Source organism: Oenanthe melanoleuca, chromosome 8 (genome assembly GCF_029582105.1).
Source record: "Oenanthe melanoleuca isolate GR-GAL-2019-014 chromosome 8, OMel1.0, whole genome shotgun sequence".
Taxonomy (NCBI): domain Eukaryota; kingdom Metazoa; phylum Chordata; class Aves; order Passeriformes; family Muscicapidae; genus Oenanthe; species Oenanthe melanoleuca.
The window spans coordinates 29,124,531-29,152,438 of record NC_079342.1 but is presented as its reverse complement, the minus strand read 5'-3'; the positions used below and the strand labels follow the sequence as shown (position 1 = coordinate 29,152,438).

General features: G+C 37.4%; 1 protein-coding gene across 5 annotated transcripts in view; it reads left to right on the top strand.

Annotated features, from left to right (window-relative positions):
• Positions 1 to 27,908, top strand: part of RABGAP1L (RAB GTPase activating protein 1 like) — a 260,444-nt gene that overhangs the window by 26,366 nt on the left and 206,170 nt on the right. For all 5 annotated transcript variants that reach the window (XM_056497048.1, XM_056497050.1, XM_056497049.1 and 2 more), the window contains 8 exons: positions 941 to 1,115; positions 1,880 to 2,040; positions 2,519 to 2,629; positions 4,000 to 4,066; positions 5,309 to 5,411; positions 6,277 to 6,443; positions 10,054 to 10,198; positions 24,611 to 24,704. In XM_056497048.1, coding sequence (XP_056353023.1) covers positions 941 to 1,115; positions 1,880 to 2,040; positions 2,519 to 2,629; positions 4,000 to 4,066; positions 5,309 to 5,411; positions 6,277 to 6,443; positions 10,054 to 10,198; positions 24,611 to 24,704 — 1,023 coding nt within the window. The remainder of the gene's footprint in view (positions 1 to 940; positions 1,116 to 1,879; positions 2,041 to 2,518; positions 2,630 to 3,999; positions 4,067 to 5,308; positions 5,412 to 6,276; positions 6,444 to 10,053; positions 10,199 to 24,610; positions 24,705 to 27,908) is intronic.

Here is a 27,908-nt window from a genome sequence, read left to right as displayed (position 1 = left end):
GGTTGTTTTGCAAGTGAAACAGCATATTCCTTTGATCTTTAATTTCTTAGTACATCAGTAAATGTGGGACTGCCTAAGAACCTGCACAGAACTGGAAAGGTGAATTCCCGCATAACGGATTCCATCAAAGCTTAGGTAATAGTAGTCTTGGCTTTGAGGAATGTGTTCATGACTGGTGTCCGAATACTTGTTCTGTGGGTTATCATATCACCAAAATTACAGTGTGCTGAATCCTCCCAGGGTTCTTCTTGCTTTTAGATTAGTCCTATGTACAGACTTGGGATTTTAAGTGACTAATGTTTATTGGCCCTTGATATGAATGTGCATATGGAGAAGTAGTGAAAAGACAGAGGAGAACACTGTTATTCTTTCCCAGTCTGTTCTGAAACACTACTCTCGTGCTTTTAAGTTTCTGAAACATTCTTTGGGTTCTGTGTTTGGGAGTATTTTAAAATTTTGGATGAGGTCTTAGATCTGTGATAAATATTCACCTGAATGTGTCAGCGTTTGCTAAATTACATAGTCCTGTTGATTCTGAAATGGTTTTTATAACTATAACAGATATTTAAATTTATTTTTAATGTTGCATTTTCTTTGGTCTTTATACAGATTACATTTTTATGGTTTTCTGTGGTTTCTACATTTCTTCTTTTTTATTTTTCACAATCAATAGCCATTGCTGACTGTCTGATCTAGAGGTACTGTATTTTTCTGTATTGTGACGCTTGAAAGAAATTAAGTAAATGTTACAACCAGAAACATTTAGACCTCAGATTTATTAAGCGTGAGATTACTGTTCCTGCTGTCCATCTCGTCTACTTGAATTTAGCAGTAATTAGAGTTTAGATCCTTGTTTACTAGATGGAGAAAAACCTTTTAGGTAGGCCTGTCTGTTTTACTGACCTGTTGCTTTGATCTTCCCTGTTCCTTTTCTTGCCAGAATAATCGATCAGTTTAGCAATTTGGAGATAGCCTCGTTTCCCATCTATAAGGTATTGTTTTGTGTGCGGGGACAAAATGGGACTTCAGAGAGTGACTGCTTTGCATTTACTGAGAGCAGCTGTGGAACAGAAGAGTTCCAGATCCATGTTTTCTCCTGTGAGATTAAAGAGGCTGTGAGTATTCTGTGGTGTGCAGTGACTGGGAAAAAGGATACAAGCAATATTTGAAGAGGTCATTTCCAACGTGGAAGTGGTATATAGTGCTTTGAAAAATATGTTAGCACACATGAATGAGTTTTACAGAATGTGCAGCGTGTGATACATGAATATTATTATAATTTTAAGTTTTTGCTTTTTTTGTTTTTTGAACAAAATTCCAAAGTGCACTGTAATAGAAAGATCCGGAAAGCCTCATTTGGGGCTTTTGCAGGCCTCATTTAGCCTGCAGTTGTAGGCATCTAAAGTTGCAATGTATACCTTTGGAATTAAAAAGACCTGTGTTACGGTCCCTAGATATTTTAGGAAGAGCTATGTGACGGTCCAGGAGAAAAGGACTTTTTTAGGGTGGAAAAAGGCTGAAAAAGAAGAAATGTCCTTGGGTTTTGGCATCTGTGGGAGCAAACTGTATGTTGTGTTCTTAAAAACACAACCTGAAAAGTACATTATACAGGTCCACTAATGAGCTGCATTCCTAATCTCTAATCTAATTTATATTAACTCACTAACCAGGGAATGTATCAGGAATGGAAATAGGAGATGTTGTTACTAAAATGGCTTGGTTATTGAACATGTGATGTTGAGTCCTTTTTGGTACATGAGGCATAATTTGTGTTCATTATAAGAGGCAAGTGATTTTTTGACCTTCAAAAACATCACAGTGCCTCATTAAAAAGTCCCTTATTTTTTTATTAGATATTAATGATTTTGTTTTTCTGCAGGTCAGCCGAATTTTGTATAGTTTCTCCACAGCATTCAAGCGCTCTTCTAAACAAGCATCTGATCATGTGAAGGACTTTGTTCTTCCCACACCAGATAGTGATGTGTACACTTTCAGTGTCTCCTTAGAAGTCAAAGAAGATGATGGAAAAGGAAATTTTAGGTAATCAGAATGGAAAGGGAGAAGCAGAAATCTCTTTGGAAAAAGCACATAGCTACTTTCCACATTCACAGCTACTGTGTTGCAAAAAAATTCATTTAACCTCTTTTCGGAAGCAGACATGCCGTAAATAGGAAGCTGCTCTTGTAAAGTTACAATTTTCCTCTCTGTATTTTTTCTGTAAAAAGACTAAAATTCAGGTTACCTTTTTTCAAGTGAGTTTCTTTTCACTACATCATTTATTTTAGGGATGCTCAGTGGAGGTCTGTGCCAATGGAAAAGATAGTAGGAAGTCTGTTAAAAACTTAGTCAAACCAAGTTTCTTGAGTAAATACAGTCTAATGGTCTCTTTTTTGGATTAGATTTGTTTTTTTAAATCCAATGAATTTTGAATTAATTGAAAATTTTGAAAATGTAAACTCTTTTCTGTATTTAACAGTGTATGTTCTATACCTGCTGAATGATGTTTCTATTCTTTTAGCCCTGTGCCAAAGGATAGAGATAAATTGTACTTCAAGCTTAAACAGGGAATTGAGAAAAAAGTGGTGATCACAGTTCAGCAACTTTCAAACAAAGAACTGGCCATTGAAAGGTAAAATACTTACAAGAATGATGGTTAGATTTTTGAAAGAATGGTATTTAATGTAGTTTTCTCTGACTTTGCAAGTTATGTGATAGCAAAAATGTACCAGTAACACAAGGCATGATTGCAAAACTTAATGCCACCAGATGGCAATCTTAGCAAAAGAATAGCAATGGGAGAAATTGATTCTAGTGAAAAGGAAATTCAAGATAACAGGAGAATCAAGAAAACTTGCCCCCCAACCCTCCCAAAACCTGTCTGATCTCTTGACTTGGTTTCAAGCTTTTACTTCAGAATGGAAACTGAAGTTTTAGACAAGGTATATACAGTAGATTTTTTTAATAAATGTTCTAGTGTTATAAAATTAGGCTCTTGCTCCTCATTGACTTAAAGAAATTACTTTCAGTGTAAATTTAATTTAAACAGTTTGACTTCAGGATTCAGTTAATGAGGCGTTTATGAGTATCATTTGATTATTGCTTTTCTCTTCAAAGTAAAACTACCTTTCTTAGAAATTAGCTTTTATTTTGGTGATGTTTAGAATATTTAATGTTATTTTTATCATCACAAGCTTTGATGTGAAAAAGTTATTACACAGGCTTGTAAGGTGTTTTATGTACTTACCCCTGATAAGATTAAATCTGAATGTCTGAGAAAGTTTCTGTTTTGTTTTGTTTTGGTTGTTGTGGTTTGTTGTTTGCTGTTTGTTTTGTTTTTTTTTTTTTGTCTTAAAAATATATCAAAGCATTTTCTTGTAAAATGATTGGACTGGAATTCTGGAATTCAAGGCCCTGTATATCACACAAATTCAGATTTTAAAAAAACGAAGAATGAAGTCTTAAAATTGAGCAAATTGTTGTTTCTTGCTTTTTTTGAAAGGGTCCATGATGCTATGTGTTTTTTTGCAGCAGTGCTATTATAAATGATAGAATTAATGAATTTGTATTTTTTCCTATGATTGCATGAAAACAATTTTTAAAGTGAACTGAGGAGAGAGTGAATTTTTTCCTGCCAGTCTCCATCAGTAATGTATAAGAATTGTTGGTGTCTTTGAACTCAATATTATAAATGGTTCTTAGGAATAATTGAATTTTCACAGGTCAGATGGAGATTTCTGCCATCTTCATTCTGGTACATAATTTCATTGTCTTTTCTGTAACATATATTGTGTTGTTTCCTGAGCATTGCCATAACAGTAACAATTTCTCTGAAAGGTACTCTTAAAATTAGAAGCAGTAGGTGGCTGTCTGTTATGTTCAAGCAAAGAATCTTGTACTGTGAAAAGCTAATATATGTAGTTTTTTTTTTTTGTTTTGTTTTTTATTTTCTGTTTTGTTTTGTTTTGTTTTGTTTTTTTGTTTTCTAAATAAACTTCACAGATGCTTTGGGATGTTGCTAAGCCCTGGACGAAATGTGAAGAACAGTGACATGCACTTACTAGACATGGTAATAATTAGCTCCAATAACTTATGAAATAAGATAAGGTGATTGGAAAAAAAAACTGCACAAACTCCAGCAAAATGAGCTTTTAATATCTTTTGCTTTGTTTATTTTTTGTTTCTTAAATAGTGGGATTTGGTGTCTACAATCGTAAGATGGACAAAGCATTTCAGTTAATGTCAAAACCTGTGGCATCTGGCTTTTGTTCAATTAGTGAAGCAGAGATTAGGTTGTTAAAAACAACTGAGCTTTCTCTATTGTGTTAAGCATGTTCCCTAAAAATTTAGAGCAAATAATGACTTTCATATTTGGGTACCAGGGAAGTGCTCTTATTTTTCCAAGGGGCTGAAAACTTTGCCTTTTTTTCCTTCATTTCATTTTAAATTCTTGCCCGGAGTTTGAAGTATTCTCTTGTCTTCTACAGTATTCAATTTCTTAGAGTTGCTTCTGAGAGAACTGCAAAACAATGTGATCTTTTCTATGATAATACCAATTTATTTCCTCTCTGTGCATAATACTGCCATTTTCAAGTTATGAAGTGCTTGAGTTAGACCCATCACACCTTTTGTGGCTCTACAGTTGTCCCAGTTTTGCCTAGTTCATTTCTGTGCTCACGCTGCCAGATCTGTCTATAAGTATTTAGTTCTCTTGTCAGACTCATTTATTGTCCTGATTTACCAGCTCATTCTTTTCCTGGTTTTATTTGCTGAAAGCAGTTCAGATTTTGCATTTTTATTATTTGATTATAAAACTGAATAAATTAAAATTAGTTTTGGAGTGTTGTTGTTCCTCTAAATCTATACAACAGCTTTTTACTGTATTTACTGACAGGTATTTGAATACCTGTCTTTACTCCATCTTGAATTCGATTTACATTCACACTGAAGTTCATTTAACTGCTGGATATAATGAATTGTTAGTTTGTTTCTTGTCTGTAGCACAGAAGTAGAGATTCATGATTTACTTTCAACTTCCTTTCTCCATATTTAAATCTGGAGAACTCAGTCACTTTTATTTCTCTCACTGAATTGCTGAGAGGGAGCATCAGTCTCCTTTTATCTATAGAGGCTACTAAACAGGACTGTGTGATCCATAGGGACTGTTCCTGAAACCTTCAGGAAGCATGTACTTGCCTCATGCTAGTAATAGTTCATTACATTAATTCCTTTTCTTTAAGGTTCCTAGAACTGTTTCTCATCTCCATAACATCTTTGATCTCAAACCATGACTGTGTGATTTTATTTTTAGGAATCCATGGGAAAGAGTTCTGATGGGAAGGCTTATGTCATTACTGGAATGTGGAATCCTAATGCACCCATGTTTCTAGTACTTAATGAGGAAACTCCAAAAGGTAGTGGAACCTAATCTGTGTATTTTTATTGCCCAATAGGAGTTTGGTGCATGCACTTTCTCTTGATGATCACAGAGTTGATGAACACAGAGTTGTGAATAATTGTTCATAGAGCAATGTGGTGCTGATTTGGAGATGTTACATTAGTGTTTGGGGCTGATGTGCCTGTCCCTGGGTGTCGGGATTTTTGGTTCTAAACATTTGCAAATTGTTGTAATCAGCAAAGCAGTATGGATAGCAGGCATTGGGGTTCTCCTCCCAGTTGTGAGTTGATTACAGGTAGCATTTCATCCCCTGCATCTTGGGGCAGCTGGCAATGATGCATTCAAGTGCTTGATTGTGTAGCAGAGTTTCTTATTGCCGGAATTTATATTCTCTGATGGGATTAAAAAGCTTGTAATTTAAATCTGGGAGCTCATTTTCTGTCCCAAGGCAGAGCTCACGCCATTTGCTTAAAGGCATATCCAAGCACCTACAGCCAGTGCCACTGTTCCTGCTTGTGGATTTTCAAATCACATTATTTCTAGTTGCATGCAACAAAAGTCCTTACTCTTTGCAGTGTGACCTTATCTTCTGAATGCACCTTTTGTTTGATGGGGATCGTGTACCTTAATGGTGTTTTCTTTGCATGATGTCTTGCCCTTGTCTTTAAAATGAAGACATAATATCTTTGTTTTTGAAGTTATCAGAGTTCCTTGGTACACTAGTTAATGCATGCTTTCATTCTGTGCAACTGGCATGGAGGGTATAGAACTCAGGCAACTAAAACAGGTGCAATAGAATCGTTAATGAAACAGGATTTTCAATTTGAACAGCAGTTTACACATTTGAACTCTGAATAATTTTTCTCATTTTTGTGTTTCAGATAAGCGTGTGTTCATGACTGTGGCTGTGGATATGGTTGTTACTGAAGTAGTGGAGCCAGTCCGGTTTTTGCTGGAGACTGTTGTGCGTGTGTATCCTGCTAATGAACGCTTCTGGTACTTCAGCAGGAAAACCTTCACAGAAACTTTTTATATGAAGCTAAAGCAGGTAATGCCTTTGGTTTTTTTGTTTGTAACATTTGTCTCATATGTCCTAATTTGACCTTTTAAAAAGTTAGTATGGCACCTGCTTCTCAGGAATTTTTCTTTTAACTATTTATTTCAGGGATTCTCTAATGCATAAGGATTAAGTAGCATGTATGTAGTTTCAGTGCCTTTTGTGTCATGGTTTAACCCCAGCTGGCAAGTGAGGCCCACACAGCTGCTCACTCACTCCCCCACGATGGGGTGGAGGAGAGAATCAGCAGAGTAGAAGTGAGAAAACTCGTGGGTTGAGATGGAGATGGATCAGTAGGGAAAGCAAAAGCTGTGTGCTGAAGTAAAGCAAAACAGGGAATTCATTCACCACTTCCCCTGGGCAGGCAGGTGCTCAGCCATCTCCTGGGGAACAGTGTAACACTGGTTTGGGAAGACAGATGCCATCATTCCAAACATCCCCCCTTTTTCCTTCTTTCCCTCACTTTACATGCCAGGCATGATTCCATGTGGTCTGGAGCATCCCTTGATTCAGTTGGGATTAGCTGTCCTGGTTGTGTCCCCTCCCAGCTTTCTGTGCGTCTCAAGCCCTTTTGCTGGTGGGGTGGGATGAGGAGCAGCAAGGGCTCTGACTCTGTGTTAGCTGCTGCAGGGCAGAAACTGAAACTCCCTCCCCTCTGTTACCAACACTGTTTCCAGCAGAAGCCCAAAGCATAGCCTCATACCAGTCACTGTGAAGGAAATAACTCTTAACTCAGCCAAAACCAGCACACTTCGTAAACAAACTGAATTGTAATGGGTCGTAAGTCACTGATTTTGTGGGTTTAAACTGTTTTGTAACTGCCTGTTGAATTCTCTTTAATTCTCTACAATCTGACCTCTAAAGCAAGACATCTAAAGCAAGTCCATTTGACTGGTAAAATTGGGAAATGACCCTATAATTGTTCATTTTAGAATTGAAGGGCTACTGACATTTACAATATGAAGGGAGATGGCTGTAAGAATGTGGCCTGTTAAAGACAAAGGAGCCTGATGCTGAGGTTTCAGAAAGTGAGGCTGTTATGATTGAAGCTCAAGGCCCTTCTGGTTTGGCATTGGCTGAGGTACATACAAGAGATACATTTGCCCAGGGTCACTGTAGAATGATGTGCAGCCTTATCTTCCTGCTGCCACTGCTGACCTGCTTTCTCCAAAGACCTATGTCTTGGTATTGGCTCAAAAAAGAGCAGAGGCTAGTTGTACTGTGGGCATTGGAACAGTGATGCACCATCTTTGACTAATGGACCCAAAGAACAGTGATTTAATTTTACTGAACCTAATGAGACTACCTGAGTTACCATGTTTTTGTGGGGCATGGCAATAGGTCTGAAAAAACTAAGTTCTGTTGATGTTGCATGGGGAGATTTCTGCTGTGTTTAACACTTAGGGAATAAATAAATCTCAAGCAATGTTGTTTCTGTGTTTCTTCGAGAGATTAGCATAGCAACTTGGAATTTAAGAAAATTTGAGAAAGCCTACTGTTACATGCAAATAAGAATATCTGCATTTTGATATTAAAATACATTTGAAAGTATTCTGCTCTCAGCAGTTTGATAATTAATCAGTTCAGCTTGCCTTCTAAATCACTTGCAACTGTACCATTTTTAATTGGGTAGTATGGACGCTTTCTTTTTCTCACCCCTTATGATGTGACAAACATACACAACTCTCTTCCCTGGAGAAACACATGCATTTTTTCCTACTGCAAAATTCAAAGTCTGTTCTGCACATCTTTAAAAAAGGAATATTTTTAGTCCTAGTAATCCTTCTGCAAGGTGAGGTCTTGATTGTGGTTGCCAGGATCTCTTTTGGTGACTTATATCAAGTCTTTATTTCACCAATTCTCAGTTGGACAGTTTGCATTGCAGTAGCTGTTCCTGCCAATACCTTTGAAAGATCCTGTAGCTCAGGGCACTGTTACTCCTTGGGAGATAACTCTGCAGATGGCAGTGGGATCAGCCATTTGTGAACTTCTTGAGAAAGTGGTTGAGCATTAAGTGGATTCTAGACAAATCATAACCCTTCTGAGGAAGGATTCAGACACATCTAATAGTCCGAACTGAGATGGGCAAGGTATGGTTAGGTATAAAGAATGGTAAAATAAGTTTACATAAATGCAGGTTAATGTGTAATTTATGATTGTTCTTTCTAGCTATCTTACTGTATTGTTCATGCACATTTTTATTGTTAGAACATTGTCCTTGTAATGGTGGGTTTGTGCTTCAGAAAAAAACAATAATAAGTTTTTTTACATTTTGTACAGGTGGGTCTTGCAGTTAATCAGAATATTTGCAAGGAGCTGAATACTTGTACTTATTTTAATATACAGCAAAGCCCACAATATCTCAAGCTTTATTCTCTCAAAAATAAAAGCTATAGATTGCCATGGTTAATAACACTAGTGGCATCAATACTTGATTGATTTAAGTACTTTGCAATTACTCAATAGTGGTGTTATGTGAGAATAAAACAGTGATAACAGCCCTAATGTTTTATGAAATGCAGTCACTGAAGTCACTAAACGTAATGAGAAATTCAGTCAGCAAAACTAGCTGATAATTGGAGCCTCTACTTTAAGGGAACTGTATATCTCCAGTGCAGGTATTGTGGAGCTTTTCAACTTTATCATATTTGTTTTTCAAACAAGTTAAGGATACTCTAACTGAAACTGTGTCCTTTTTTGTGGTTAATTTGATGATTTTAATATGTTCCAAAAATTACCTTATTTTAACTGATTAGGCAAGATGCACAAAGAACAAAACAGCACAACATTTTGGGCTTCTTCATTTAATACCATCATTAGTTTGCAGCTATATACGATTCTCTAAAAATGTAGTAATCACTGCATGTTACCAAGAAATAACTGTGTTCATAATTGAAAGTCAGAGGAAAAACTAATCCTCCTTTTATTTTGAAGCTTGCAACTGCTTAAACTATAGCTAAATGCTATAGTTAACTAACTTCTTTTTCATAAGAAAGTCATAGAATCATGGAATAGTTTGGGTTCACAGGGACCTTCAAGATCATCTAGTTCCAACCCCTCTGCCATGGGGTTCCATTACATTTCTCCATTGGAAGGAGTGTATTTTAAACTATATTCTGTGGAAGAAGTATAGATTTTCGTTTTATTTTTTACTGAGTAGAGGACTAAAAAGAGCTTTTCACAATTTAGGCGTTTCAAAAGGGTGAGGTTTTGTTTTGTCTTTAGTCTTGTCTTTACATACAGAAAAGCTCTTACCAATGTTTCTGCCCCTCTCAAGTATTCAGTTCCTTTTTCAGTTACTCCAATATTTTTCTTCTTTATTCTCTCCTCTTTTCTTTAGCTGGGATTTCTCTTTGACTTAATCTCATTACAGCTGTTTAAATAAGTTGTTGTGAACAATACTGAAAATGGTTGCTAACAGGTGGCTTTGGAAATAACACAGTTTTATTTATATTTTTTGCTTGTAAAACTGAGAAAAACAGAACTGTCAGATACTGCCATTTATTTGTGAAAAGAAATCTGCGGCGGTCCTGACCAAACGATTGTTTAGCCTTTCATAGCCTTATTTTTCAACCTAATACATACCCATATTTTGGTTTAGTCTGAAAGAAAAAGCCACACAAGTGCTGGAGATGCAATTTATGAAGTTGTCAGTCTACAAAGAGAATCTGCCAGAGAGGAAGAATTAATCACCCCATCAAGTGGAGGAGGGCCTATGTCATCCCAGGAGGATGAGGCAGAAGAAGGTAAGGATAAATGAGCACTTACAGTTTCTGTGGTTAGTACTATTATATTTCTGCTGTTATTTTACTCAATTAAGTCTTAATACAAGTGCTTTGGGCAAAAAAATCACCAGGATTTTTCTATTACAAGTAATAGTATTTTTACCAAGCCATTGTTTGGATGTCCTCCAATAGCAGCAGTAGACAATGTGTGTCCATCTTTCTGTGTGCTTCAAAATACATTGCTGAGGCACCTGTGCTCTGTCAGTAAGTTAGAAAATATTTTTCAAGGGTATTTTCTTCTGGTCAGAATTAATTTGCCTTGAACTTGCTGTGCTGCTAAAGCGGACAGCATGAAATTAGGCTTCAAAATGGCATGTTTTAAATGCCTATTTTTAAAGAAAACACACCAAAAAAAATCCCAGACAGAGTCACATGGGCAATTTCCTCATTTCCTGTCTGCTTAACATGTGACTTGGTTTCCCTCATTTGTGTCCAGAGCTTATTAAAGTATCTCCTGGTTCAGTTGGGGATTGATGCAGTTCATGGACTCAATGTATTTGCCTGCCCCTTCCAAAGTTTACATACCTCAGTGTATTTCCCACTGGTGGTTTGGGTTTTTTTCCTTTGGGGGGTGGAATTTTTTGTTTTATTTTGTCTGTTTGAAGGCCCTTGGCCTACTGTTGCCTCTTTGTACTCTGAGGGTTAGCCCATAGCATTCAGAATAGGCTTTCCATGTGCCATTTTTGATCTGGATTTCTGACCTACCAGGAATTGTGATCATTTTGCCAAGTTATTCTTCAGATTTCTGGCACTGTTCTGTCAATACTGTAAACAGCTTCACTCACTACTGTGGAAAAATTCTTCCTTGATTCTTAGTTATAGGAAAGTATTGGGTTTTAGCTTGTGCAATATGAGTCAGAACCCTGGGATTAACACAGGCTGGAGCAGGCAAGAGTGGTTAGTCTCGTAAGCCAAACCCCCCCACCTGTCTCAGGTGGCACCAAGCTTGCAAAAAACGTCACAGTCAGGTGCTCTTTGACCTTTGATCTGATTCCTGAAAGGAAGGAGAATAGGCACAGATTAGCAATGTCAGTCCCCCATTTGTATCAAGTACCATTTCTGAATAGCAAAAATGCTATTTTCTCCAGAGGAATTTTTCTGTTTCATTGGTGTTTAGGATTGCTTTGCTGTTCATAGCAAGAATTACTTCAGATTTGGCTTTTAGGACTTGTGGATCAGTGTAGTGTAATTCAGCTGCTGGTGTTCTTTTCCTTGCTGGATGTGTAAGTTGTAGAGCCAAATTGATTTCTGAGACTTGTTTGATAGGGTAAAGTTTAAATAATTGAATACTTTTTTTTTTTCAATATTGTGGTTATTGGGAAGAATGCAACTGTTCCAGAATATGGTGAGTGCGGGACAATTAGGAATAACATGGGGTCTGTCCTCTTGGTACTATTACAGAATGGCTTTATCTTATTACAGAGAAAAGATATTCCACTGGGGGTATGAACCTAAGTTTAACTTTGGTTTAGCTCCTTAATGCTAGTTTCCATATTTTAAATGTAGATTACTTCCTAAGAGAAGACAAGAAAAATATGATGCTGTTCTCATGGAAACCACATTTAGAGTTCTGTGCCGAGAAGTTCTTTATCCTGGAGGATATGCCAGTTCAATGAGTCATTTGCACTCTTTCTAGATAAAACTCTTCATTCTTTTTTTTTTTTCCTTTTTCTTTTAATTATGATGATGGAAAAAACTCTTGAGTTTTCCATGTCTTAGCCTTGAAAGACGGTTTTTTCCTTTATAATGTTAAGTTTGATAGCTACCTTGCTATATAGGATTTTTTTACTTTTCTTTTTTTGTATATTTTTTCTCTTTAAATGCCCACAGAATATTATTTAATTGATTTCAAAAGCACTATACATTGCATTTTCTTGAATAGGAATGCACTGTATCTGATTGCTGTGTATTCTGCATGCACACAGCTCACTGGGATGTCTTGTGCCATGAATAAAGATGGTCATAAAAAAAGATGGCATTTTCCAATATTCTTTTCTTTTTGTTTTAATGAAAGGCCAAATATGGTACCTGTCAATAATGATCTTAAATATTCACTGTACTAAAGTTAGGCCTAATATCTTTCAACAACTGCTTGTAGAAAATGGAGATCATATACTCTCTAAATAACATTCTTAGCTTTTAACTTTTTTTTCCCATTTTAGCTTGATTTTCCATGTGAACAGCTGTGTAAAAAAATTAAGACCTTTGCTAAGATTGTGCAGTTGTTACTTAGAGGTCTTTCAGGTCAACCTCGCTTTTGTATTTTAATTACTAATATTGTAATAAATATTTCTGGCAATCCAATCACTTATGGTCCCTTGCTTTGGAGGTGATAATTTAAAAAATATATTTAATTTTAATAATCTCTTGTCAAAACTTAGATTGTAAAGTGCACTCCTTAATAAGAAGCTTTCTGTTAAATTCTAAATATTATTTTAAAAAAATTAAAATATATAATGAGGAAATTCTTACACTTTCTGGAAAGGTTTCAAATAAAGTGGATTTAAGTATCAGCTTTTATTAATATGTAGAAAAGTTCACTGTTAATATTTATTGTGAGTAGATCTTCGTAAGAAGGCACAGGGTACAGCTGGTCAAACTCCTTTTTCTCCTTTCTGGAGGATTAAGAAAGATGAGAGCATGCCCATAATTGATGATGTTGATACTGCAGTATTGGAAAAAGCAAAGCTCAGAGAGCATTTTTTGTAATATTGTTCTGAAGTGGCTGGCTGCACTTGTGAGGTTAAGGATTGGGGGAAATAGCAGAAGCATTTAAAGGAGGATATGGTCCCAGGAATAAATAACAAGGGGAGAATAGAATTAAAAGATTGGCTGCTTTTAGCAGCAGTGCTTGCTCAGACCATGTGAGAAATTATGACCTTCCTTTGGCTCTAATATTTGAATTTATCTTTTGTAATGATATGTAACATTTCAGGAGAACTCTAGATAGCTCCATTTGAGCTTGTTCTGAAGTCTGTTTGTTTTCTGTTTGTTATCTGTCTGTGAGTTGGCGGCAGAGTAATGTTTAGCAGATACCCTGAAACAGGTAAAAGGTAATTCAGGTAAAAGATGACTTGCACACCAAAAAGAAGCTTCTGAACCTGAGCTGTAGGGTGCTTCTGGAACACTCTCAAATGACTTCCAGGAATGCAGAATGGTTTCCCTTTGTCTTTTGTTTGCCAAGAGAAGAAATAAAAAAACTGAAGAAAGTAAAACTTTCCCTACTCCCTCTAGCCACCTGAACAGGAAGAACAAAAATGTGGAGATAGACAATAGAAACATTAACTTCAGGGTTGTGGAATTTCAGTGTGGGGATGGTAGGATTTGACATTGAAAATAGACATAAAAAGGTAAGGGACCATGAAAGTTTCAGGAGGAATCTAGGGTGTTGGGTTGGTCACACAAAAAGAAGGTGTGTACAGTAGGTGATAGGTTGACAATACTAAATGATTGGAGATGATCGACCAGAGGAAGTCAAAATGCTGTGTCGAGTGTTGTGGGTGGGTAGAGGCTGTTTTCAGTACTCAGGAAAGCAAAGGAGTAGAGGAGGTGATGTTTTAGGAGTGAATAGAGCTACTGAGAGAGTATTTAGTGATAAAATAGGGGTTATGATGTGAACAAATGAGGGTGATTGTGTAAGAAAAATAACATGACTAGTGTTGAACTCTGCATTTTAATCAAAATTAAAAATAGCTTTATGTACTTCATAGGAACTGTTTATTATATTAATCCAACACAGAGTAAAGTTGGTGGGTCCTAGATAAGATCAATTAAATCTGTCTTGGAGTCTCTTTGCTATCTCCATAGAAATAAACTAAAATGTCACAAATCCTAAATTCGTGAGGCCATTTGGCCAATAGCTATCTCCAGACAAGAACCCTTTCTGCAGTTCCACAAGAGAAGAGTTTTAAAATACAGGCACTACTAAGAATAGCATCCAAATGAAAAGAAAATATCAAGCCTGATGTCATTTTATGGACTCTGCTGTCCATAAAATAAGTCAAAATGAATTATTTTCACACCTTACAAATTCACTTATGTTATTACAAATCATGAAATAAATGCACTCATATGACATCTGCAGCTATTATTGTGCTGCCAGGAGGAATGCGATCATGTGATATTTCCATAATACATAAAAAATTCTGAGCGCAGAGGACTTGTTATTTTTAATATGGTGGCAGTTTTGATAGTACAGTTGTATTTAGATTTGTTCATACAAGTATGGTATTTGTGTTACAAGGCGAGTATTTGAAATGTTTTTGAATTTGAAGCACTTCTGTGGCTTTCAGAAGTATTTAATGAAATTACAAGGTTGTAAAATAAACGAAAATTGGGGATTGTTAAGGTTTTTTTTTTCTGTTCCAGGAAATGGGACACGCCCAAGGAGTGTGACTTATCCTGAGCTCTTTTATCCCTCTCTTCTTCCCCAGTGGCCACTCGACACTCTTGCACAGTCTGTGTGGGAGCACTCTGTGGGTAGGGATTTTTTCCTTAGATAAAATTTGGTCCTCATACTTACTTTGTGAGGTTCAAGGCAAAACGTAATTCACCAGTTCTGGCTGGAATCTGTTTATTCCTTTGGTTTATTTTAGCAGAATGATAGAAAAAGATATTTTCAAATAAAGGTAGGTTTCAATTCTGTGGGATCATAGTGAATTCTGTTTCTTCGATTTCAGGCTTTTTGGTTTTTTTATAACTTTCATAGCATCTCTTCAGATTGTTGTACAAAATAGAAACAAAATGAGCATAAATTGGTGTTTTCATCTTGTCTGGAAGCAATTGCAGATTATTTTAAATTATTTGGATGCTTTATTCATTAGTGATTGTTTTTCCCTGTCTATCTGTAATCTGTACATCTGTACATATATCTGTAATGTAGCAGTTGGAAAAAAGATTTCCAATTTTGCTGGCTTATACATCTGTAATGTAGCAGTTGGAAAAAAGATTTCCAATCTTGCTGTCTTATTAGGAACTCAAACTTCCTATTGCTAAAGAATCTTCACAGATTTTCAGGCATCAATTTTGGCCTCAAGCTGCCACTGCTTAGATAATTGCACATTTCATATAAGTAAAAAAAATTAACCACTTCTGTATAAAGATTAATAAAAAGACTGTTCTCAATCAACAATCCCCCTAACCTCAGTTGTGAGATTCTTCTCTTTTTTAGCTCTGGCCATTAGCTTTTTGTTATTTTGTGAGCGTAAGTGCTTTCTAATCTAAGTGCCTGGCATAATGCCTTAAATGTCAGGTAATACATAACTTCTGAGTGTTTCTAACACTGATATTTGTTTTTTATCCTTGATCATATCAAAGATGGAATTCGATTTTAATCTAAAAATTCATAAATTACTAATGTGTTGCCTTACAGTTGTGACAACACCTCCAATTTTGTTTCCTTGCCTGTTCTGTCGGTGATCAGATAGCACAGTACATGTGGAACATGTTTGTGTTTATAAGACTGCTTCTACTATGCAGCATTTAGTTGGCTTTGTGTGTGAGCAAAACTACTGAAGCAATAATTCTTCTCCACTTTCTTTTATTCAGCTTTAAGCATTTGTTCATCAAATTTAGAGAAGTCATGGTGGCTCAATTTTATGTGCAGTACACGAAGGGAGGATCACCTCTTGGATGCCCAGTTAAAGTTTATTTTTGGGACATTTTAAAATAATTCTCATTTTATATAATAGTGATGCTGGGCCTGTGTTGAAAGAATATGACATAGAACAAAGTGTTTTAAAGGCTGGGCATATCATATATATAAAGATACAGAGTTTAAAATGCAGAATTTGTTGCATTAAAAAGAAAAAGGTCATTTTGGCTGGCCATTGCACACAACGAGCAGGACAGGACTGCTCTCAAGTACAAATGTGGGTCCTTTGGGAGATTTTTGTATAGTCCTTAACATGTGAAAACAGTGCATTATGGTATGCAGTGAGGGAAAGGCAGAGGTCGTCCAGCTGCATGCTGTGCCTCCCTCTCTCAGTGTTTATCAAATTTGGTCTGGGTTTGGGATTCAGATTTTGTGTTACATAAAGAAACAATTAGATTTGCAGCCTGTTTGCAAGGCAATCAAAATTTTGTGATTTGTCAGCATTGGGTTTCGCTTGAATGATTCTAAGTGAAAAATGTGTATCGTATAATTAATAAAAAGGAATGAGAATCAAAGTAGTGGGTTTTTTCTATTACTGGATTGCTTTTAGTGAAAAACTGTTGCCTTTATTTTTTTTTTTAGCTCTCTTTACATGTACTTCAGTAGCAGCCAAATTAATTTTTCAAATTAATTATGTAACTAATGTAAGCAGAAAGTTCTTTTGAGCAGAATTCAATGCAAGAAGACAATGCAATTGTCTTTGTTCAGATTCATTAATTTGTATTCTTTTGCTCTTGATTATCCTCTTCCCTCTAAATAAGAGAATATACTAAGGATTGTCATTTCATAAATCAGTTATTTGGAAGGCATTTGGAAATTCTTCTGTGTTCATCAAAATACTTTGTAATGCACTAAAAGTTAAATGTCTCTGAAAATCTGCCTTATTAAATACCAGAATACCAGAATGACTTTCATGACTTAAACTTTGTTTAACTCTTATTCTCCCTGGTAGAATTATAGTTCATGCTCTGTAATTCCTGTTACCTTATAAATGAAAATTTGCTCTTTTTTGTGGCCTTTCTCACGATCCTTTTTTATCTTGCATGTATGGAAGGGGTCCATGTCAGTAACGCTCTATATTGTGCCCTGATAATATGCTGCCAACTTCTTTTGTTTTGTTCGTCTCTTACATATAAATCAAACTGTTCATATTTGAAGTATTGCAGTTCTATTCCCACCTGTCTTAAAGACCCGATTTCCCTCAGACTGTTACAGCTATATTATTTTTCAGTTCTACCTACTCTTTATTTCAGGTGTAACAGCTTCTCAATTAAAAAAGATTAAATACAATTTTTCTCTTTCACATCCGTGCTCAAATCCCACATATTAATTTTTATCTGCTTTATTCATGCTTTTCAACTTATTGTAGGAGGTACTTCACTTATTTACTTACGTGCTCAGCATTCTGAAACAACTATGCAGTTTTCCACCTTGTTTCTGTTTTTGCTAACTGAAAAAGTTTTGACTTCTGAAGTATTGTCATATTTCAGATGAACTAGTAGAATTTCCTGAAGAGCTGAACCACTCATAAAAGCTGCTCCATAGCTATGTAATTGGTATAAAATGTGGATGAGGGGAGTGTTGTTTAAAGCCAAATTTTGAAGTGTGATGCAAAAAAAGGGCCCACTGAAAAAAAAACCATCCCAAACCAAACAAACAAAAAAATCCTTTCACGTTAAAACTGGCAAGATGAAAAATGAAATTCAAGCACATTAAATATCTCAGTTTTTGTTGGTCTAAGTCCTTCACCAGAGTTTATTTCCTCAAGCCAAAAATGGGAAAGCCAGTAAACAAAGTTGAGTCTGTTAATCCCTGATGAGAGAGAGAGGAACCTCTGTACTGTCTGACTTTGCTCTGAGTTGGTTTCCTGTAGTATTTTGTTACAGTCTTTGCCTAACCTGTCAGTGCTGCTCTAGGTACTGGGATTGCCCTCTGAGCATGACCTCTATTTGATATCCTGGACTATCAAAATAGATGGAAAAGAAGAGGCTAAGATTTTGTGTTCCTATGTGTGTTTTTTTTTTTCTAGTTACTGTGTGTTTAATTCTTCTGGTTTGAACACTGGATGCCTCAGTATTTTGTTTGAACATCTCTCATCAAGAAAAATTACAGACTGGAGGAGAAAAAGGAAAATGAGCAGAAATGTGGAAAATTTGTCCTTTGAGGAAATAAGTACAGTATCCTAGAGAAGAAACAATAAAGGCTAAGATTTTTTTTTTTTGTAAGTGAGATGTGGTAAAATTGTTTAGGCGGAAACAAAGTAATTGGCTTAAATTGCCGTCTAGAAAAAATTAGACTTGAGCTGGGAAACACAGTCAAAAGAGCAGTAAAATCCTTGGAATGAACTAACAAAATTATGTATATCCATAGACTGCCAATCTTCTTTTCTATTTAATTCACTTTTTTCTAGCTTGTTCTTGAGTGTCCCTGCAGGTTTTTGAGAGAGATGACTTTTTGCACATTTGTTTGTCTGTAGGTACATTAACAAAACAGACTACATGCAAAATCTAATATCTGGGGATCCTCTCCCAGCCCAGGAGATACCTGTGCAGGCTTCCATATTCATCTCATGCAAATGGCAAATATCCAAAAGAAGCAAGTGCCAAAAGGAAGTTCCAGTTTAATAAATCTGCCTAATCTATGGGACCGGTTATGGAGCAAATATTCCTGAAAATAGTTTCTAAACATGTAAATGTTCAGTGACATCATTGGGAACCCCCAGCATAGATTTATGAGGGACAAATCCTCTTGACCAACCTCATCAGTTTCTGTGGGAAGGTGACTGTGCTGTTGGCAAGGGACAGGCAGTGGTTGCTGTACACTGTTGTTTTAGCAGGGACTCCAACACTGTATCCCTTAGTGTCTTTATCATGAAATCAACAGGATAGAGACTGGACAAGATGAAAATGGTGTGGTTGGAAGGTTGGTTGAACTGCTGGGATGAAAAAATCAATCAGTGGTGCAAAGTCTGAGTGGCAGACAGCAAGTAGTGGTGCTTTTCAGGGATCAGTGCTCTTAAATGACTTTATTAATCACCTGTGTGACAAGACCAAGTGTACCTCCAGCAGGTGTGGGGACAACAGCAAATTGAGGGGAGTTCTCAGTGCTCTGGAGGGCAAGGCTTCTGAACAGGCTAGAAAAAGGCATTAGTAAGACCTTGTGAAGTTCAATGAAGGCAAATGCTCGGTCCTGTATTAGTGACGGAACAACCTCCTGTGACAAGACAGGCTGAACATGAGCTAGATATAAGGTGACTTTTTCAGAAAAGTATTTGAGTCCCAGCAGACAAGATTGTGAAAACAAGTCACCAGTGCATCCTCACAGCGAAGGCAGCTGAGCACAGCGTGAGCTGTTTGTGAGAGTCCAGGCAGCAGGAGGACAGGGAAGGATCGATCAATGCCCTCTGTTCAGCACCTGTGAGACCATGTTTGCAGCGCAGCCAGGTTTGGGCTCTCCAGTGCAGGACTCACCCAAACACTCTGGAGCATGTCCAGTGGCCAAGCTGGACAGATGGCAGGAGCACATGGTGTACAATGAGGGGTTTATGGGAACTGGGTTTGGTTTAGGCTGGAGAGGAAAATACTTGCTGTCTACATCTGCTATATCAGAGGAGTTAGTAAAGATGGAGCCAGACTTTTCTCAGAGGTGCCTTGTAACAGGCTGAGAGGCAGCAGGCACCAGACACAAGTTGGAACCCCTGAAATTCTGGTTAGTTACAAGGATGTTTTTGGTGGGTTGGTGTTATGATCCCAGTTAACAGGGAAGAGCAAGGAAAACCAAGTCTCTGTGGATTAAATGGATTGAACCCAGAAAGTTTCAAAATATACCCCAAAACTTGATTAAAACCAAATGAGATTAGATGTTGGTGCCAAAAACTTGATTATTTTATTTAATAGTAAAAGAGGCAAAGAAGGAAAGAAAAGGAAAAAAAAAGTGTGTGTGGTGGCAGGGGGGACGGGACAGGAAGAGAGTGACAGGGTTTATATAGGAACATATCACCCTTTAGAGGGTCCCAATGATGTCATGTGGTTCCTCTCCATCTGGTCTTCTTGGTGGTGAGGGTCCCCAGCTGCCCTGTACCAGAAAGTATAGAATCCAATGGATTAATATACCTTTGGGCTGGGTGGGTATGCCCATGTGCCTCCCCTGGGAAGGGCAAGTTTGACACTGTCCTTTGCAACACTGCAGATCTGTTGCATCATCTCTGGTGCTCAGGTCCCAAGGGGACCCCTTGGGGATACCTTTCATGGGCCATGACACCCCTCTGCTTTCCCTTGTGTGAATGCGAGATGACCCCTTCCTGGGATGAAGGGCCCCACAGCTGAGCTCCTCTGCACAGCAGAAGATGGGTGCTCACTGCTTTGGACCAAAGGCTTTTTAACTATACACTCAAAACCTCTCCTCCTCCTCACCCTTTGGTGTGGAGGGTCTGTTCAAGTCTGGCAGCTGATAGCCTTGAGGCTGTGATCTCCACCCCCAAGGTGCTAAGCTCTTGCTAGCTCTGTGAATTAATTCTTCTTCCCCAGCCCAGACCTGAGTCACTTTATCTTATCTCCATCAACATGCAGTGCAGGGTCCCATTCAGAGTGTGGTGGTCTTAAGCTTCTATTTTTATACAGTTTCCCTATAATAGGCAGAAGTCCTTCATGAAGATGTTTAAGCCATGAATTATAATATTTTAGTCTCCGACAGGTGGTTGGTTGACTGGTTTGTTTTTAGACCATCAGTATGGTCAAGTAGTGGAACACGTTGTCCAGAGAGATTTTACAGTCTTCTTTCTTGAAGGTGTTCAAGACTAACCTCATATTGTGTTTTAACCCTGGCTGACACCTAAGTCCCACACAGCTGCTCGTGCACTCTTCCCTGGTGAGGTGGAGGAGAGTCAGAAGGGTAAAAATGAGAAAACTCGTGGGTTGAGATGAAGGCAGTTCAGTAGGGAAGGCAAAAGCCAGGTGCTCAAGCAAAGCAAAACAAGGAATTCATTCACCACTTCCCATGGGCAGGCTGGTGCTCAGCCATCCCCTGGGAAACAGTGGCTTGGGAAGACGAATGGCATCACGTTGAAGTTCCTTTCCTCCCTTTCCTTACTGCTCTACATGCTGAGCGTGATGCCTTATGGTGTGGAACATCCCTTAGGTCAGTTGGGGTCATCTGTTGCGTCTGTCTCCTATCCCAGCTTTCTGTGCACCTCAAGCCCTTTTGGTGCTCTCAGCCAAACCCAGCACACCTCTCTCTCAGGTTCTAGAGTGATCTGATCTAACTAGAGCTTGGAGTGGGTCAGACTAGCTGATCTACAGAGGTCTCTTTCAGCCCAAAGTATTATTCCATGCTGATACCATACAGAGCAATGCTTGCTGTGGGAGTGTGATCAGTCTTGCTTTAAAAAAGCTCTAAATTCAGGGAATTGATTCATGAGGCATGACCTTTATGTGAATTTTGTGAATCATGTTGCAATTCAAAACAAAACAGGAAACCTTTGAAACTTGCCATTCCCTTGGGGTCGTCTTAAAGCCTGTTTGTCAGTGCACACATTCACAACTCCAAGAATTGCTCCCTTGAGATGTCTTCCATCGTCCACCTGCTCTGACAAAGCTTAAGTTTTATTGTCCAGTTTATGGCTCTAATAGGTCAGGGCAAATACAGGAGGAAGGAGAAGTACACAAAACGTTTAGAAGAAGGAGTTTGTGGCTTTCCCAGCAGAATAAGGGTGGATTAAATCATGCCTTGGCAAATTCTGCTGGCTTATAGATGTTATGGAATGTGGAAAGAATTGTGTAAAAATACTCGGAGAAAAATATCCACAATTAAATATCCCTCCCATGGCATCTTTTTTTTTTTTTTTTACCTTATATCTTAATGCTTTGAGAGGTTAGAATTTGTAAATACTCTTTAGAATGGAAACAAAGCAGGGTTTTTAAGGTTGTTTATTCTCTTCCCTTGGCCCTGTTCTGTTTTGAAGTTTGACATTATTATCTTTTGAAGGGGAGCATATGTCATTTCTAATTAAGGCCTGAAATTTTCTGACATACAACTGAATAATATATTTCAAACACTGCCAAATTTTCCGATGAAAGAATTTTCTGGCTGAAGCACTGGAGTATATGTGCTGTGTAACACTGATCTCCTTTAGAACTTTGAACAATTTTACCCAGAATACCAGCACAGTGAGAAATCAAGGGGTTTGTTTCTTTAGGCTGATGTCAGTATTCCTTGGCAAGCTCAGGTTTGCATCCGATGAGAGCTACTGTGCTTTGTTGCTCATAGGAAGGGATTTTAGTCATCCTTATCAGATTTCATTCCAGGCTGCAGGGTTTGTTTGTGTGTATTTTCAACATTAACTCTTATAGAGATGTGCTGTAGTTCTTCATCTTCTCCAGAGAAATTCTAATCTCTTCTTTAAGCATTTGGTGCCAAATTTTCTTCCTTTATTTTGAATGCATAAAATTTTTCTGAAATTGTGGTTTGCAATAAAATTCCTGATGTGAGCTGGGTTTCTTGAGATTCTTTATATATACCAGTATCATAAACGTGTATTGTGTCTCTGAATGGGCTCATCTCAGAGGTTTCCTCAAATTTTTTTCTCCTTTCCATGGGAAGGAAGTAGAAGGGACTGCGTTTATTGTTGGTCCCTCTGACACGGTTGTGCAGATCAAGGGAGGAGAGAGTTAAACAAATGTAATACATTTAGTTCCTTTTTTCTGTTAGTTACTGCCATGTCTGTCTGGTAAGTGAGGAAATTGGCCTTTCCACTGTTTTTGATACTTTTAAGGGGGAAGCAGAGTCTTCAAATACATTTTTTTCCTTAGGACACAATTGATTCCTTTGGTTACTGGGAAATCTGTCATTGTGATATAAAATTTTAGTTAAAATTATAAACTTGGGGGTTTTAGATCTTCTTATTTCCATCTTTAGTTCTAGTGAATGCATGCAAAAGATTGGGAAATCTTAAAATGAAGTTTTTTGTAGATTAGTGATGCAGGTAGGTAATTATTTTGTTTGAATTATTTTTAATTGTAATGGGGAAGTATTTAAATGGAGGTTTGACTGATATTTGGGAACTGTAAAGCTGTGCAAACAGGTTCCAAGCTGAAGCCTTTCACCAAGGTAGTGTTCATTTTGAAACAGAAATTTCTGATATGCTTCTCTTAGAGCAGCATTTTTGCTGTTAATTGTCTGTGAAACACAGATATGCTATCTTTGTCCTCTCAGCTCACTGTCAAATTCAAGCACTGATGATATTTTATTGATGACTTGTATTTGAGAACTGCTAAGAATATAAATTAAAAACCTGTAATTGTAGTGAGAATGATAAGGATGAAGAGTTGGCAGGGTAATTGCACAAGGTCTGAAGATCCTCTTCTACCTGAACTGCATTGTTGACATAGGGCTGGAGTTGAAGCGTTTAATGCGCCTGTGGGAATTCATGATATTAAGTCAGCAACAGAGCTGTGTGGAAGAGAGTATTGAAGGGATTTGAGGGGGCACGTGTAGCTTTGTTTCTTCTTTTTTGTTACATTTTAACTTCTGGAGTCAGTTCAAATCATGGGCAAGATCAGCCTTGGAGCACTCTAACATCAAACTGTCTGTGGCTTCAGCAGCCTCTGAAGATAACTGGTTGCCCAGAGAGGCTGCACTAGCCCTGGAAATGTTCTAGGCCAGACTGGACAGGGTTTGGAGCAGCCTGGGCTAGTGGGAGGTGTCCCTGCCCAAGGCAGGGGTTTTGGATGAGCTTTAAGACCCTTCCAATGCAAACCATTCTGGGATTCTATAGTGATGGTAAGAGGGCTGTTGCTGTGTCTCTTTTTGGTTTGTGTTTCCTACTAAAGACACTGAAAGATGGAGCCTGTTAGCATCTGGTGTTGTTGAAATTGCACTTGTTTAATTCTTACCAGTATTTTTTTTCAGATAAAACTGGAAAAAGTCCAAATAACTGCAAGACCATATTTGCATAAGGACTTGCCATATGGAGTTAGACTATCCAGCTTACTGTGGGCAGCTGCACAGGCCCATGAGACACTTGAAATCCTAATGAGCACTTAGATTGGATGGTTTTTTTAAACATGCTATTCCAGGCCCACATGATCCCTTCTGGGTTTGGATGTTAGTCATATAACTGTTTCATTCTTAATAATAATGAGCTTTCATTTGAAGCACTCCTCTCTGTTCGATGCACAGTGACCTTTAATGTCACAGTGTTGTTTTTTTCCTGCTCATTCATGAACCTGCTTCAGTAAAAAAAAGATCTTGTAGCTCAGAGAAAGCTACCTGAGCTAAGGGTACCACATAACAGCCAAAGGGATGTGGTGTAACGAAGTAGCATTATCTACTATGCTTTATCAGGGACTTCTGATGTGAAGTCTGGAGTGGATGTGACTTTTAGGTAATATGGTGAAAGCTCATTAAATGGAGAGTTGACAGCCTTGAAATTTTTCTCACATAATGCTTTTCTAGGTCCCAGTCCTCTCTCTGGTAACAATGCTGTGAATTATTCCCTAGTCTTGTTCTTTTAAACTTTATGATAACTTTATTAATACTCTTGTTTGGTAAAGTCTGCTAAACATTCTTTATGACTCCTTTAAAATTTTGTATCTTTTTCTGCTTTTAAAACTGATATATGAGAAAAAAATTGTCTGATACCTGTATGTATGCATCTCTAGTGTCTGTGCTCTTGGGTAAATCTGTGCATGCTTTTGTTTTCTTGTTTTTCTTTATTTTTACAGAGAGTGATAATGAACTCTCCAGTGGCACTGGTGATGTGTCAAAGGATTGTCCTGAGAAGATTTTGTATTCCTGGGGAGAGTTACTGGGGAGATGGTAATGCTTAATTTCTTATTTTAGATATTAACCTTTTATTTGGTTTATGACACCATATGCTCCTGAGCAGGAGCTTTGAAATTCTTCTATTTAGGCAGTTTAAAAACTAAAGTGCAAGACACATTGAAGTGTAGTTTTTAAACTTAATTTAGAAGGGACTGGTATAGATAACTGGGAGCTTTTTTGACAAGTCTTTCATGTAGCATATGCAAAAATCTGGTTTTATTTTGTGTTTGAGAGTGTTTTTGTATATAGTCACATAGCAGGTATGAGTCTTCACAGGGAGAACATTCTTGTCATTTGGGGCTGGCTGTTAAATCCTCAGGAGACTCAGTGCCCAGTATAGGACAGCAACTCCCATGTGTCCCATCGAAGCTATGCATGCCAGCTGGTGTACATTTGATTTGTTTAGAAGCACTTTTTTTTTCTGTTTTTGTTAATGTGCTATATGTAAGTACTTGAAAAGGGATCTAGAAAGACTGTGAATCCTCACTGGAACACTTTTTTTGGTGAATAAAACAAAGAGTATTTGTAAGCCCAGCCTACGTTCTCAACAGTGTTATTTCTGTTGTTTAATTAAGTGCTTCAGTAGCAGTGCATACTGTGCCAAGAGAGTAAAAAGTCTGTCTGTTTGCTGCCTCGGAGAGACATAAGCAAGTGCCAGAGCCACTTACTTGGTTTTCCCTGTGTAAGTAATAGCTCCTGCTGCTGGCAACAAAAATAATCAGAGGCACTTAATCTAGAATTGGCTGTTTCCTTTTCCTAACTCCAAAAAGAGAGATGAACAACGTTTTAAGGATTTAGTTGGGCAATTCCTCCCTTTTACTTGGCTACTCTGTAGCTTTGGAGAAACAGCCTGCTACTGCTGTCATCATCTGTATGGTGATCTCACACAAAGGTTTCTGGATAAGGCATCACAAGTTTTTCCTGAGCTCAACTGAACTTTCCCCCCAGAACCCTCTCCTTCTAGTTGTTTTTTGCTATTCTGCCACCCATGTTTCTGACCTTAATCCAAAATCCAAGACTGGAAGATGCTACTTTTCAATTTAACTTTTTTTTTTTTTTTTTTTTTTTTTTTTTTTTTTTTTTTTTTTTTAATTCATGTGTCAGTTGATTCTTCTATTTTTAACCTGTGTCTGTGTCAAATACTTGGACTCTGTGCATGAGCATGCTGAAGTAAAAAGTCACTCATAGCTCATGGTCTTAAGTTTTATGTATCCAACTATTTCTTCTGGTTACTCAAGTATACTAATCAACAAGACAAAACATTTTAGACTTTTGGAATAAACTGTTTTGGAATCCTAACATAACTTACGCATAAATCAAGAGAATTGTTTAGTAGTTAAAGCAGTTTAAAATTATTTTAAAATGGGATGAGGAATGGGAGATACCAGTCTGTTTGAAGACTAGCAAACATTTATTCAGGAGTGTCTCAAGCAGTATTACCTCTGGAGAGTAATTCAAATTTGTAAACTACCTGAGTTCTTGAACCATGTTATGTTACATTTTAAAAACAAAACTTAGAGTAACAGGTGAGAAATACTAAGGATTTGAAAACTAAAAAACAAATCGAAATAAAATCTTTCAGTGTGTTGAAAAACTGTGCCATATGTTAATATAAGATCTGTGTACTTGTAAAAAAGTAAATAAACAAAAATTAATTTTTCTGCTTGGGGAACTGGTGTGCTGATTTTTCTCTTTGATGAAAGATTTCTTGCATTTAAATTGTTTTTTGTCATTTCATTGAAATGTCACTGTAACCTATTGGACTTAGCAGAAACACCTGCTCCAAGATTCTCCTTCAAGCATATAAACATAAATAAGAATAAGATAATTTACCAAAAAGATAAACAATTGAGCAAACAATTGAAAAGTAATGGTGTAACTATTTATTTTACTATTTACTGCATCCTCACCATTAAAGTTGTTCTTGCCAGCTAAGCTGCTTTAGCTGACTGGTCAACTATTTCTTAAAAAAAACACGAGTAGCAATGATCAATAACAGTCTTTGATCAGAAACATATTTTTGTCAGGTTGGAGTGTAGTCTGAGTATTGCTGCTCTGTGTTTTTACTCTCTGTTTTTTTAAAATTGTATTTATGAGTTTGCATGGGAAAATTGCAACATTTTGTAACAAGTTAAAGATGTCAGCATCCATGGATAGATGACCTCCCACATGATGAAGGATAAAGTTAGAATAAGACAATCTTTTATTTTATGCTTACTTCTGTTGTTCTGAGCAAGGATTATGGATGCACAGGCTTTTTCCCAAAGAGCCATCCAGTACTTGTAACGTGGCTATGGAAATTAGTAATGCTATCCAGCATGGACTCATATAGCTAAAGTATTACCTCTGCCATAAAATACAAATCTAGGACAGAGCCACTGAAGTTTGATTGTTTAATTCTCAGTTAGGATTATGTTCAGGATGGTGCCACAGCATGTGTGTTAGTTTTTGCCTTATTTGCATTGTTTCCTTGGTGTTGCTGAAAATTTCCCTGTTAGTTTCTATGGGAATGTCCCTTTTTAGCTGTTCATTTGATCAGCTTGCTCAGTTCCTCAAGGGAGCCCTTCTTTGTTTCTCACATAACACATGACTGGATTCATGTAATAACCAAACTTTTGGTTATTAAGAGCTTTGACTTTCTGATGTATTTACTATATATGTAGTCTTCAACATGCATGTTATAATTCTGTAACTGCTTAGAGTATCTGATCATAGAATAACTGAATAGTTTGGTTTGGAAAGGACCTTAAATCTCATCTCATTCCAACCCCATGCCATGGGCAGGGACACCTTCCACTATTCTGGGTTGCTCCAGGCTGTCCCTAGTCTGGTCTTGGACACTTCCAGGGATGGGGCAGCCACAGGTTCTCTGGGCAGCCTGTGCCAGGGCCTCCTCACCCTCACAGAGAAGAATTTCTCCCCAATATCCATGTAACCCATCCTCTCTGTCAGTTTAAAACCAGTCCCCCTTGTCCTGTCACTATCTGCCCCTATAAAGGTTCTCTCCCTCCTTTTTATAAGCTCATTTAAGGTACTGAAAGTCCATTGAATTGTCTGCACAGATGACATATTTCAATTCAAATTGTTCTTCATTAGCCAACTTAGTTCAATTTCTGCACCTGCTTATGGTTAATTTTCATTAATGTTTCCACACCTAGAAAATTTGGATATCTCTACATTTTCCCACTGGTTCTTACT